Here is a 15,409-nt window from a genome sequence, read left to right on the forward strand (position 1 = left end):
TTGTTCTCTCTTTAAACCCTTATACTACATAATTTTCATATGTGCAAAGTTCAATTTGTACCAACATCCTCCTCTGGCTGTTGTCAAGGTCATTCTATGAGCCAGCACATATGAGAATAATATTTAGCATTTTTATTTGGTATTTTTTTGTATCTCTAAAACAAGAAAAAGGGCCATTATAAAATGTAATAATCCATAGCATCAATTCTTCTTAAAGAGATAGTGTAAGCATTTTTTTTCCTCAGCAGTGATAAATCACTGAAGATGCCTTGGCAAAGTATCTGCAGGCTTGTACGTTATGCATATGCATAACATCAGTAGTAACCTTTCTAAAATGTTTTGCAATGTACAGTAAGCATCAAAAAGAAACTAAAGTGCTTTTCCAGTTTCACATTAGTAAGTTAGATCAGTACAAAACTCTGTACATCATTCTCCTTAGGTACACATGTTCTTAAAGATTGCAATTTTAATAACATCTTTAATTTGTATTATTATTTTTTAAATCTTGCCTATAAGGAAATCAGGGCATTTTTATTCATTTATTTAGCAAATATTTATTTATTTATTTATTTATTTTTTGCTTTTTAGTGCCACACTCGAGGCATATGGAGGTTCCCAGGCTACGGGTCTAATCGGAACTACAGCTTTCGGCCACAGCCACAGCCACAGCCACAGCAAGGCAGGATCTGAGTTGCATCTGCAACCTATATACCACAGCTCACGACAATGCCACTGAGTGAGGTCAGGAATCGAACCCGCAACCTCATGGTTCCTAGTGGGATTCATTTCCGCTGTGCCACGACGGGACCTCCGCAAATATTTACTAAGTAGCTATGATGTTCGAGGCATTGTACATAGGGATAAACGTTAAAAAGAAACAGTCCTTGTTCATGGAGCTTAGGTTAATATAAAAGAAAAACCAGTAAACAAGTAATTATATAATTCAGTATGTAATTATAAATCATAATGAGCATTCTATGAAGGAGACTATAGTAGGGACATTTAACCTCATCTGAAGGGGTCAGAGAAGGATTTTCAAAGGATGTGAGATTTAAGGGAAGATTTAAAGGATGGATAAGGATCAGTGATGAGAAGGAGTTTGTGGGTGGCAGGTAAATTTCAAGGCACTAGGGCAGAAATGAAGGAACTAAAAGAGCACGGCTGGAAAGCACAGAGCAAAGGGCCAGGAGGTACCAGATGAGGCTGATGCAAAGGCAGGTCCAAGTCATAGCACTCTAACGGCCTATTTGGAAGATTTGAGGTTTTATCCATTGAGGAACAGTGCGTCTCCTTGAGGGAGTTGCTATTCCTGGAATCAAACGTGCCTTGACAAGAACATCAAATGGGAAAAAGAAAGTCTATCCAGCAAGCATTGCTGGGAAACCTGGGCAGCTGCATGCAAAGCAATGAAACTAGAACACACCCTCACACCATGCACAAAAATAAGCTCCAAATGGCTGAAAGACTTAAATATACGACAGGACACCATCAAACTCCTAGAAGAAAACAGAGGCAAAACACTCTCTGACATCAACCTCATGAATATTTTCTCAGGTCAGTCTCCCAAAGCAATAGAAATTAGAGCAAAAATAAACCCATGGGACCTCATCAAACTGAAAAGCTTTTGCACAGCAAAGGAAACCCAAAAGAAAACAAAAAGACAACTTACAAAATGGGAGAAAATAGTTTCAAATGATGCAACCGACAAGGGCTTAATCTCTAGAATATATTAACAATTTATACAACCCAACAGCAAAAAAGCCAATCAATCAATGGAAAAATGGGCAAAAGACCTGAATAGACATTTCTCCAAAGAAGATATACAGATGGCCAACAAACACATGAAAAAATGCTCAACATCGCTGGTTATAAGAGAAATGCAAATCAAAACTACCATGAGATACCACCTCACACCAGTCAGAATGGCCATCATTAATAAATCCACAAATAACAAATGCTGGAGGGGCTGTGGAGAAAAGGGAACCCTCCTGCACTGTTGGTGGGAATGTAAACTGGTACAGCCACTATGGAGAACAGTTTGGAGATACCTTAGAAATCTATACATAGAACTTCCATATGACCTTGCAATCCCACTCTTGGGCATCTATCTGGACAAAACTCTACTTAAAAGAGACACGTGCACCCGCATGTTCACTGCAGCACTATTCACAATAGCCAAGACATGGAAACAACCCAAATGTCCATCGACAGATGATTGGATTCGGAAAAGGGGGTATATATACACAATGGAATACTACTCAGCCATAAAAAAGAATGACATAATGCCATTTGCAGTGACATGGATGGAACTAGAGAATCTCATACTGAGTGAAATGAGCCAGAAAGACAAAGACAAATACCATATGACATCACTTATAACTGGAATCTAATATCCAGCACAAATGAACACCTCCACAGAAAAGAAAATCATGGACTTGGAGAAGAGACTTGTGGCTGCCTGATGGGAGGGGGAGGGAGGGGGAGGGATCGGGAGCTTGGGCTTATCAGACACAATTTAGAATAGATTTACAAGGAGATCCTGCTGAGTAGCATTGAGAACTATGTCTAGATACTCATGTTGCAACAGAACAAAGGGTGGGGAAAAAAATGTAATTGTAATGTATACATGTAAGGATAACTTGATCCCCTTGCTATACAGTGGGAAAATAAAAAAAATAAAAAAACAAAAACAAAAACCAAAAAACCGTGCCTTGAGCAACAGAATACAAACTACCTAGGATGGTACCCAGCATCTTCCAACACCTGGTTCCAGTCCAAGTCCCCTGTTCCATTTCTCAGGACATCCTCAGTCGTATTCCCCACACATCCTACACACCAGTCATCCTTCATGTTTACCTGCTGGAAGCAGCTGCGAACACTGGGTTCAATATTACTGCCCCCAAAAGCCGCTACTTCCCCCAGCTGCCGAGGGATCTGGATGGCATCGTGAAGTAACAGGCCGAGTTGTCTCTGGTCACACATTTCCGTGGGCCCTGCCACTTCCTTAAAGAGATCTGCAAGGAGGAGAGGCAAGAGGTTGATGTCCACCTGCCTAAACTAGTCTTTCAAGTAAAATATACCTTTGGTTATATAAACAATGTAGATTTAAAAAAACATATTAGTCTCCTGAATCTGAACAAACTTAGTATTCTGCATGCCTGTGATCAGGAACTTGATGATTACATGTTTCCTAAAACAATCTACCGTTGTCTGTCAATACAAACATATAAACAGACCAATAAACACAAATTTCCTTTTTAAAGGGTACAGTGTACGCATGTAGGATCATTCAATGGTCTCAATAAGATTTCCCTTCTTACCAAAAAAGAAGACAGCTAAAACAAAGCTTTCTTTATGACTCATCAAAGGAATGAAGAGAGCTTAAGTAGCAAATCTTTAAATTTTAAAAGACTTGTTTATCAACTTTTTGTGTTCACTTCTAAATTCAATATTCATTAGACATTTTAATTTCTTTTAAAGATTGCTATACTCAAATCTGTTCTGTGTAAGAAACATTAATAGTACCAGGAGATGTCTTTGATTCTTAGGGGTTTTTTTTTAGGCCCAATCAGTCTCTCATTTTTGACTATAAAAAATATTTTTGTTTTATTTCATGGAATAAAATACATTAATACAAACGTAAAGGACTTAAGGAAAACTCATGCATATTTTTACATAGTTCTTTGGATTTTCTATTCATAAAAGCAGATTTTTAAAAAAATTTTTCTTGATTCAGTAAAACAAAAACTCTTCTTTTCTTCCCAATGTTGGATTGTCTTCTATTCATCACTTACAATATTCTGAAGATTAAAATTAGTACCATATTTTCAGCAACAAAGTCAACACATTTAAAGAAATTACTTTTGGAGTAGGGAGAAGTTTCATGTAAAAATAATCCACTTCATTATAGAAAGAAACTTTTTGTAAAAAAAAAAGTCAAGTTCTAAAATTTCAAAAATCACACACATTTTAAATGGTTCTCATGTGAAGTTTCCATGAACAGAAGAAAGGACAGTAAATATTTATTGGATCTTAAAAACCATTTTCAAATAGTACCTGATAAATGAATATCAGATCAAAATGTATTATTCCCCTTTTTTAAAAAAAGCAATAAGGGAGTTCCCGTCGTGGCGCAGTGGTTAACGAATCCGACTAGGAACCATGAGGTTGCGGGTTCGGTCCCTGCCCTTGCTCAGTGGGTTAACGATCCGGCGTTGCCGTGAGCTGTGGTGTAGGTTGCAGACGCGGCTCGGATCCTGCCTTGCTGTGGCTCTGGCGTAGGCCGGTGGCTACAGCTCCGATTCAGCCCCTGGCCTGGGAACCTCCATATGCCGCGGGAGCGGCCCAAGAAATAGCAACAACAACAACAACAAAAAAAGACAAAAAAAAAAAAAAGCAATAAGGCTAGACCTAACACTGTCGACAGTAAATTTTCAAACAACTAAACCAAGCTCAGTGATATTGACACAGCAATTATAATGAAATATGACTTTAATTATAAGCATACATAGGGAAAGCAAATTCAATTAAGATAAATTTAATTTTTATTATCATTTGTTAACTTAGATTTGGCTAGAGTTCCACTTGTTTCTTTTCATTCGTTAAAAATAAGACTATCCTAGCCAGAAATATTTATCCAGGATTCTTATTATGATGCTTGTTGTAAACTCATTCTTCAGAAGCACCCTTTTAAATGAATACAGAATTGATGCATATGTATAACAATAATCCATAGAGAGAAGTGCACATTTTCAGCACGATCAATCACGCCCAACTTTCCTCTTTGGAGAAAGATAGCTACACTACTATGCCTCAAGTAAGGTAAATCTCACACAAAACATAAAAGACCCCTTAACATTTGGACGTATTTCTGAATTCTTATGAAAGTTCACATTTTGATGTTATAGCCAGATACAAAAAGGAGTGTCAGGGTGTGGGGATGGGTTAGAGCAAGGTCCAACCTGAAACCCACTTTCTGGAACTACATCCAATCTCTTGGGATAGAACCTGATGGAAGGTAATATGAGAGAAAGAATGTATACACATGTTTGACTGAGTCACTTTGCTGTACAGCAGAAATTGGCACACACTGTAAATCAACTATAATTTAAAGAGAGAAAGACAGAAGGAAAGAAAGGAAAAAAAGGAAAAAGAAAGGCGCTCCCATCGTGGCACAGCAAAAATGAATCCGACTAGGAACCGTGAAGTTTCGGGTTTGATCCCTGGCCTCGCCCAGTGGGTTAAGGATCTGGCATTGCCATGAGCTGTGGTATAAGTCACAGACTGGACTCGGATCTGGTGTTGCCGTGACTGTGGCGTGGCCAGCAGCTGTAGCTCTGATTAGACCCCTAACCTAGCCTGGGAACCTCCAAATGCTGCTGGTGTGGCCCTTAAAAAAAAAAAAAAGAGAGAGAGAGAGAGAATGGAAGAAAGAAAAGAAAACCCAAGTTCCAATAAATCAGCACAGAAGAAATGCAAAAAGCCATTCAAAAAGGATCTTTGTACATGTGGTTTTGATGAGGCAAGGAAACCACTGAGCTCTAAGTAGGAAGGCTAATCAAGGGACATTCTCAGGAAGGCAGGAAGAGAGAAGAGGCATGGAGTAGAGGCACTGACCATGGCAAAATCAATGTTCGTATGGATACCCACTGCCCCAGAAGAGCACCTCTGCCATTGCATTTGGAGAGCAAATTGTCCTGAATATTAATTCCAACAAAGAAAATAATAATGAGGAAGTATTCTGACATCACTGGGGAAATCAAAACTGGAATTAGAGTTGCTAAGGACCTCAAAGTAAACAAATGAAACCAAACCCCGTAATATTTCTAGAGCTTCAATACTCCCAGGAAAGATTTAAAGACTTCAACCCCAAAGAGTCCTTATTCAAGTAAGTACTGTAAGGCGTACTTCACGGATTAAATGAAATATCAAAAATTTTCAATGCAGGTCTTCTGCTTGCCATGCCATAATCTAAAAGTTTCACGTTGAATTATAAAGAGTGTTAGGTTTCCTGACATTTGTAGAAAAAGCATCCTTTGTAGTGCAAGTGTATGAGTAGCTGTATGTCAAAACCCTCTCCTCATTTGAAAGATTACACAGTTCAGAAATGCATGTGAAGATACATGCATAGATAAAAGCCATTTTTTTCCCACATATTGTGTAGAATCTGGTTTTTTTGCTCATGTATAGATAAGTGATAATCCGCTTGAAAAAGAAAAGGAGGAGGAATCACTGATCTAGAAAAACAGATCACCCTTGCATTGCTGATAAACTCTGAAGTTGGGTTTGCATTCTTTTCAAAGTAAGTTGAGCATCAGGACGTAATTGCTACTTTCAGAGAACCCTAAATTCTCTGAGGAACACATGAAAACCCCAACTCACAGATGATAAAGTCCTTTTCTAATCTGATACACTGATGCTCTCATTAACTTGTTTCCCCCACCCACTATAGAAATAACTTTTTTAGCTTTGAAAATGACGTCTCTGGACAGTGACGATGCTGGAGATGATTTAAATTCTGGATAAAGAGGCCATCAAATAAAAGCCTGTGCAGACCTTTTTTTCTGCATGGTTTACTAGGTTCTGTACTCCATCAAGGTATCTCCTCTCCTGATCCTACAATCAGCTTTTGGTTTCATACAAATCCCCCTCTCTCCTCACTGACATTCTTGTCAAACTGTATAAGAAAAACAGGCCATCATGGTCTAGTCCTGGAATTTGAAATCAAGTCACCTCACAGCCAACCCAGAAAATAAATGTCTTTTAAAATGTATGTATGTTTATAGAAAAATGCAAAACTTAACAAAATTTATAGGACCACTGATCAAATATTCTCCTGTTTTGGGTGTTATCTCCCCAGTTATGAAATAGCCCTCCCCCTCTCCCTCAAAGGTATGGATATATCTGTACAGAATCACAGGGGATTATGCACAGCAGGAAGTTACCCACATTCTATGTGTAAAATTAAATTTAAAAATTCACAGTAAATTAAGGGTGTGGCTACATAGCAGCAATGGCTACCATTTATTCAACAACTGCTATTTCTAGGTACTTTTCATATATGGTCTCTAATTGCTTTCAAAGCAAGAATTACTAGCTTCGTTCTTGAGCTGAAGAAACATCACTCAATTTCAGCTTCCTGGAATGGGAAATGGGAGTGAAATGACCTCTTGGCTGTCCATATTCAATGGGTCATGTAACCTGCCCAAAGTCACCCAGCCACGAAGTGGTAAAGCTGAGATCTGCAGGCAGGTCTCCCTGGTTCCTGAGTCTGTCCCTTTCCAAATGCCAAGATAGTCTTCATTAACTGAGAGGAGTTAATGAAGTATACCACTGATTGATTTGGTGAATAAAAACAAATATAACAAAATAGAAAATATTTTATCCCTTTTTCTTTTCTCGCACTTTAAAATATAATTATTTGTCCCACCGGGACTGTAATAGTTCCAGACCATCCTGATTTTCTTTCTAGCACTCGAAGTACACAAGATTCTTGCGTGAAATATAAGGGTTCTGGTCCATCTTAACTGTTTGTTTGTTTGTTTGTTTAAAGCATTAGAAGTATACAGAAATAGAAAAGGCTTGGGCTTTGGAGTCAGAAATATCTATGACCCTAATTCCAGCCCCATGATTTACTGTTTCTAAAGCCTTGACTATATTTTTAACCTATTCCAACCACCATTTTTTTTTTTCCAGCTGAGAAAGGAAATCACAATGCCTATATTATGGGGCAATTATTCTAAAAAGTAAATGAGATATAATCTGTAGTTGGTTCTCACTCCATCAGGGTACCTCACCTCTTATCCTACAATAAGCTTTTCATTTCACACAAATCCACATCACTCTGCACTGACACCCTTTGTCTAGCCTGGTACATTTATAGATAAGGTTAAGAAATTGGGAACTATTATTACTAGTAAATCATATAAAGTTAAGTCTCCAATAAACTGCTATTATAATTATTATCACTTAAAACATTACTGGTATAGGAAAGATCTTACATACATCTGTATTTTTCTTCTAAGAGACCTTTGGAGAGAGAGATCAATCCAATCTTCAGACTCTGTACTCTTATTTTCCCAGTCCGACCCCTGAAATGACAAGAATCTCAATGTGTTAGATGCATTTAAAACTGTATACAGTATGCTAATTATTTCTGAATATCTATTTTCTTGAGGGTAAACCATAAAAAAGTGCATCTTAAAGATGCCACTTTTCTACTCATTTTTATTAAGTAATATTAAACCCATATTCATGACATATATTCATAGTATATTTGACCTAGTCTGGAAGAATATACAGCCTGAAGTCACTTTACACGCCACATATGAACCAGCAAGAACAAATGAAGGGAAATCAAAAGTGCTAATTATAAGGCTAAAAATATTTCATTTTTATAAACTCTATGAATTAAAGTCTGTAAATAATTACAAATGCAAGATTAAAAATAGGTAGCTAGAGTTATAAATGATATGCATATGACAATATAGCAAGAAAAGCATAATGATAAATCTAAAAACAAATATAAGAAAACAGACTGGAAAATTAACTATATATTGAGGGCTTATAGCTTGTTAAATACTTAAACCTTATTTTCTTCATTGATTTTGGTCTTTGTCTATGTGGTTTCTATAAATTATGACTGCAATTATAATAGTCAATGATCTTAAACACACAGGTGTGTGATCTTCAAGTATCAAATTATAATTAAATTCATTAATTAATCAAAATTAGGAAATAACTTCATTCTATGCCAATGAAAGACCGTTTCATTTTCACTTATAAGCTGATCAGAAGAATAATTTTATCTTTAAAAGCATAAAATTGTCTTTGTTCTATCTTTTATCAAAGAGTTACTGAGTTGTTTACCAAATATCACACTGTGCTAGATCCTGAGGATGAGAAAAGGGAAATGCAAAAGCTATAAAAATTAATAACACATGATCCTTGCTACGAAATAACACAATCCAGAAAAAAATATAAAGTTTGCTATCTTTTTTACTTCATATAAACAAGATCAGTTTTCAGTTTTGGTTTTTGTTAATTTTCTTATGATATGTTTTCAATAGGCTAGTACAACACATTCAGAAGCTATAACTAAATGTTTACAAAATTATAGTAGTACATAAAATTTAGTAATTTATGCTATTTAAAAACAAATATTTGTATCATGTAACTTTAATTTTAGTCTTATTGTCAAACTGTATTTAAGTCTGGCTCTAACTGGTACTTTCACTATTATTATTAATTGATATCTTTCATTCTTAAATTATAAATACTCAAGTAAGTTTCTGTATACACACCATATATATAAAGTAGAAAATAAATAAAAAAGGAAAACATGCTTAGGGATTAATAAAATGTATTTTCAAAATAGTCCCTTGATAACCTAGAGTTTATAATCTATACTGAATCATACTGAACAAATATTTGGAACCTTTGCTGTGTATATTGTATACAACATCGAGAACTGACCTATGAAATAACCGATACTTAATGTTTTAAAATAAATATAGCCATTACAAGAAGAAATCTAAAGTTTATATACTCATTTCAGTTTCTCATAATTATAGAAAGTTTCAAATTAACCTTAAAACTAAACTAGTTTCAAATTAACCTTAAACTGAGCCATGCTACAAAGTGTGTTTATACTTTGTATTTTCTAGGTGTTTCCTCCTTATGACACAAAAATAGACTGTGTCCATTTTCTTCCCCCCAAAAATCAGAAAATGTAATTCTCTGGACATAATCAGACAACAGATTTGCAGAAAAATAACAAAAGGCTATGTAAATGGACTAGTACATAAATGTGGCTCAGGACAAAATAATCCCTTAAGGGAATACAAGAGCAAACTGATACTTATTGGAAGATGACCTCCAGTCTATGGTGACAACACAAGAAAGGAACATCATCAGGAATACTATTAAAAACACCAATCATCCATTCATGGCACCATGAACAGCTATCAAGACCAGCATTGTTCTGTACACCACAGGGACCAACAGAAAAGCATAAGGTGTGATTCCTTCCCATGACTAGCTGGAGAAGTGATACAAGAAAACAACTAATCCTTAGAAAAATATGAGGCCAATCTTTATGCATGGAAATCATCAAGTATAAGATAATTGTGGCTGACTAGTCATTAATGATTGGTGGTCAGGCTGAATAGTTACTAGTCTCACAGCATTTGATAGAGAAGTTATACCAAAATCAGACATTGAGAGCATGAGATGACTGGACTATCCCAACTAGGAGAAAGTAGATTATCATAGGAAAAACCCAGACAAGAGGACAGAAGAAGGGGTGTGTGTACAAGGAAGAAGACTCATCAGGTACTGCAAGGACCTGCATCAGGCTACATGCTTGATAAAGTTGACCAGGTTACGTGGAGCCAGATGACAGAGGACTCTGATGTAACTAAGGTACCAAAATTTGAAAGAGAATAGGGAGGCAATGAAATTTATTAGTGAGTGACATAACCCAATATTTAAGTATTTGGGTCCCTGATAGTTTTCATAAGTAACTCCTGAAATTAATTCAAACAGAAAGTGCCTTATAAATACAATTATATCTATTTTGGAAGAGTGGAGAAAATGACATAACACTGCATCAAATGAGGTTAATTTCTGCAGGGACAAAAATATTTAAACCAAGTAACCCAGACTACTGCTTTGAATCTTGATTTAAACACTTGATTTCCATTAAATTAAGAAGGAAGATTGTGGAATTAAGGCTTTTTAACCTGGGAAGATGAAGACTGAGTAAGGCTGTGAACTCATAAATGGAATCAATTTTATCTTTACAGTTTATAAAATCCTTTCTCTCTTAGTCCACTTGCCCTTCACGATCACTTATGTATGAGAAGCAGAGCAGGTATTTTTATCTCAATTTTTCAGACGAGAAATTGAGATGCCAAAAGTTAAGGGGCTGCCAAGTTACAAAGCAACCAGAACCAAAAATTTGGATTCTTGTCTTCTGCAACAGGAGAAAATAGACTTTTTTCAGAAAATTCAGAATATCAGGAGTTGGGTTCCTGTTAAAAGCTGAAAGAGGAGTTCCTGCTGTGGTGTAGTGGGTTAAGGACTTGGCATTGCTGCAGCTGTGGTGTTAAGTTGTGCTGTAGTTCGGATTCAATCCCTGGCCCAGGAACTTGATATGTCACAGGTATGGCCAAAAAAGGGGGGGAAAAAAGCTGAAAGAAATAGTACACTTAATATAACTTATAAAGAAACATTTTTCTTAGATATGGGCATTATAGTAGGGATAATCAAGTCAATATCAAAAAACCCGAATATTAGTTCCATATCTATGACTAATATGCAGCATGTGGCTGTGGAGAAATTGTCTTATCTCACTCGATCAGTTTCTCAATCAGTAAAATGAAGAGGGTAATGGAAGATCCTCAAAGCCCTTTCTTTAGCCTCTGGAATTCTATGATCTCCTGTATGTTTACCACGTGTTATTTTAAGAGCTGGTTGAATACATTTCGAGAGCTGAAAATACCAGGTCTAGCTGTAACATACTACACAAAGTAATGCAGTTAAAAATATACGGCTAAATGAATGGAAATGTTAGATCATGGTACCACTTCCAGGGTGAGAGATTTCTTAGGTGTACATAATGTCCTGGTACATCGGATGAAGTAGATCATAATCTTATCTGATTCTCCAAGGAAACTAACGACTGGAAAACAGTTAATAACTCTTGTTTAGATAAATGAATACATCATAGTTGTTAGAGAAATTTAGGTAATCAACTCTGGCCATCTGAGATTACCATCATACGAGTTACTGTGTTTTTTCCTTTGGTTAATTCATGATATTCCTCTCCAAGATGGAAAACGCAACCAAATGGACATTGCTCTATTCCAGCGTGGTCTCTGCTATATTTCTTTGGCATGGTAGGGGGATAAATCCTAAGAAAATGTTTTTTCCTTTATAAAGGAAAATTTCAAAAGACTGTTTTTTTTAAATAGGAAACAATATCTCTGTGTAGCACTTCCCATGCATTCATATTTGATGATGGAAAGTGAAAATATGCCAATGTTTAACTCCCTGGAACATGAATCACAACATTTCACATACTGCCTCCTTCCCAGTTAAGTGACACTATTCCCCTTTGGGTTGTCCAGTGGAAACAGTGTGTGTATGTGTTATGGGCTGAGTTATAGTCACATAAAATTCATGTGTGGAAGTCTTAGCTTTCAGAATCTGAGAATGTAAGGAGAGAAAGTCTTTATATAGGTAATTAAAATGAAGTCATTAGGGTGGGCCAGTATGACAGATGTTCTTATAGAACAGGGCATCAGGACACAGACAAACACAGAAGAAAAACTATGTGAGAACACAGGGAGAAGACAGCCATCTATAACCAAGAAGAAAGGCCTCAGAAGAAACCAACACTGCTGACATCTTGACTTTGGACTTGTACTGTCCAGGATTGTGAGAAATAAATTTCTAGATTTAGTTAAACAACTTTCTGTTGTTTAAGCCACCTGGTCTGTGGTACTTGGTCATGCAGCCCAAGCAGACTAACGTAGTGTATTAGGGTCACAGATAATACTGAAGGAGAGTGATTTAACATCTTCTCCAATTCTTCCTTGAAATATGGCTCAACATGTACACCTTTACCATACTCCAAAGAGCTTAATGAAGTTCTCAACTAAGTATCCCATGAATTTAGTGTCCTTCCTGGGACAGAAAATTAAGTTACAGGTTTTATCGTTAAAACGCCTAATTGAGCAGCTATTTTGGTGCATTTCCTATAGGAAATGTCTCTTAGAGATTTCAAAAATTGAAGATCAATTTAATAGTGAATTAATGCTAACTGTTATATGATACCCGAGGAGGATAAAAATTTGCATTAAGATAAAATGTATTAAAAGATAACAGACAGGGATAGAGTAAAGCCCACATTCATTATGGTAACTGAGATTCATGCGGTCTGTTCTTCAGTGAGTTTCTTAAGAGCCCTCAAGCACACAATGACTATTTGATTATTTAAAAAAAAAAAAAAACTTTGTTATGATATTTATGAGTAGGGAAAGATAAAAGGTTTTTCTAATCAAAAGAATAAATGAAATTTTAATTAAATCATCTCTAAAGCTACTGCAACCATCCTTTACTTCCTATACAGAATCAACCGACTGCTAAATACATATGCACTTATGAGCTATCATCTATCTTCTTTCTCTCTAAATCAAATAAAAAACCGATAAACACAGATTTTCATACAGCTAATTAATGGAAGAATGACTTGTAGAGTCTCAGAGAAAAACAACAATTTTAATTTTCATATTTTATCTTTGCATACTTTAACCCCCTACCAGAAGAATGAATAATTCCTAATGTTTCAGAAATGTCAGCCCACAGCAGGTCTTTCTAGAATTGATTATTTCACAAATGCATTGTCACATTCAAAAAAGCCAAATAAATGGCAAATGAGTTAAGCTGGAAGTTGGAGTGCTCTTTATGTAACAGTAAGCATATAATTAAATTACAGACATTAGAGGGTCCTATAGCATAAATTATTTTAAACACCATATATACATATAACCACCACTGCAATAAATAAAGTTAATACCCAAAGAGAAATTAAATCCTTTTAATTGCCATTCAAATTGCTCTTAAGTTGTCATAGAGAAAAAAATGTAGAGTGGATTATTATGATCGAATCAGTTTTTAAATTTATAACAATAAATATAAAATTTTGTCTTTTGAAAAAAGAAATGCTACAAAATATAATGGAGGAAAGAAATCAGACTTTTTTCCCACTAGGTTTCCCTTAGCATGGTGATGAAAAACACAATAAATTTGACAGCCTTTAGAAACTGAAGCAAAATCTTAAAAGCATAGATGGACATTCTTTTTTGTTCTATTGTTGGTTAAGAGCTCACTTTTTGGAAAGTGATTTCTTTTCAACAGTTGACATAAATATTCACACAGGGAAAAGTACTTTAAAAGTATTTTCTTAAAAGTTCACTTTAAAAATTGAGACATTCTGCACTATAAACATATTACATACAATGACTGAATTTTAATGGAAAAAAAGAAAAGCAAACTTACGTGTCATATACATTGAGTAGCCAATTTAGACACATATCCACACAAAGAGGAACGTTGACCAAATTCTTATGCATTTGCTCAAGGCCATCATAAGTTGTTGTCAGACAGTTGATGACATCAGGAACACTAAGAAGCTGATCATTTTGGTTCAGCTTGTGCTGTTTGAAAACTTCATTTGTTGTATTCAACTCTAAAAGATCCACTAATCAAGTGAGAAAAAAGGAATATGTATAGTCATTACATTACAGAACAACATTGAAACAAAACCATACCCAGTCTTGAGTTTTTAGTGTCATTCTTCAACTTAGGAATCTATCCTTTTTTTAGCTAATTTCAATTTTAAAGCAATAAATAGCATTTCCATTCTTATAACTCTAGTCTCTTCCTCTATTCACATCTGTTATGTTCATGTTTTTATATCTAAACTCTGTCACTTTTCAGTATGATCTCATTTTTCACTCTTTAGAATATCAATTTTTCCTACTTTGTTTTTCTGGCTTTCCTCTCTTCAGCCTCTTGTATTTTTAATGTAAGAAAGCATAAGTCTCTAAGTCTAGCCTAATGGTAGAACATCTAAAATACGACACTGCTCTTCTCCTACCTTCCGAGCATAGCCAGCTCACCACTCTCCCATTCACCCTTTATGTCACTGCAAAACTGACCGTTCTTGAATGGTTTTTGCACATTTACATCATGAGATTCTCAAGTTCACTGAAGACGTTCAGTTCATAAAAAGGTTCCATAGAAAATTAATAGTTCTCCACTCCTTACTGAACCAAGCCTGACGTATAAGGGCCTTAAAATCTGGTCCTAACCTAGTGTACCTCCCTTGATGCTTTGGCAAACAGGCAACTTGCAGCTGGGTGGAATTACAGGAATTTCATAGTATCGGACCCACATCCATGGTCCTATGTGTATTTGATCTCCAACCTTACTCTTGGGTAGAACCTCTACAGTGGGTATGGCTGGTGCTAAACCAAGCAGGGTGGGCACAAAAGAAGAAAGTGGGGTCTCAAAGGTGGCCAGTCTGAGAAGGAGAATAAGCATACTTATCACTGTACTAAAGGAGGTGAAAATGCCTGAAAAGAAGAAGACATAAATTTCTATGAGAGCTGTTTCTGCTATGGGAGTAGAAGGAGCTCAAAAAAACAAACAAACAAACAAACAAACAAAAAAAACAACTCCTTAGGAAGGTGAGATTTGAAATAGACCTTAAAGAATAAGATACAAGAACTCCATGTAAAGCAAGGAAAGAATTCTGGCAAGATAGAACTGCTTGAGAAAAGATGAGAATTCAAGGAAATCCAGGCAGTTCTAAGAAATGACGGTCAGCACTCTGGATGGT

The 15,409-nt window shown here is 35.9% G+C and overlaps 1 protein-coding gene across 14 annotated transcripts in view; it reads right to left on the minus strand.

Moving 5' to 3' along the window:
• UTRN (utrophin) overlaps nt 1-15,409 on the minus strand; it is a 537,684-nt gene that overhangs the window by 49,750 nt on the left and 472,525 nt on the right. For all 14 annotated transcript variants that reach the window (XM_047770002.1, XM_047770001.1, XM_047770005.1 and 11 more), the window contains 3 exons: nt 14,065-14,266; nt 8,005-8,090; nt 2,857-3,014 (listed from right to left, as the gene is read on the minus strand). In XM_047770002.1, coding sequence (XP_047625958.1) covers nt 2,857-3,014; nt 8,005-8,090; nt 14,065-14,266 — 446 coding nt within the window. The remainder of the gene's footprint in view (nt 1-2,856; nt 3,015-8,004; nt 8,091-14,064; nt 14,267-15,409) is intronic.

This window comes from Phacochoerus africanus, chromosome 2 (genome assembly GCF_016906955.1).
Source record: "Phacochoerus africanus isolate WHEZ1 chromosome 2, ROS_Pafr_v1, whole genome shotgun sequence".
In the NCBI taxonomy this organism is placed as follows: Eukaryota; Metazoa; Chordata; class Mammalia; order Artiodactyla; family Suidae; genus Phacochoerus; species Phacochoerus africanus.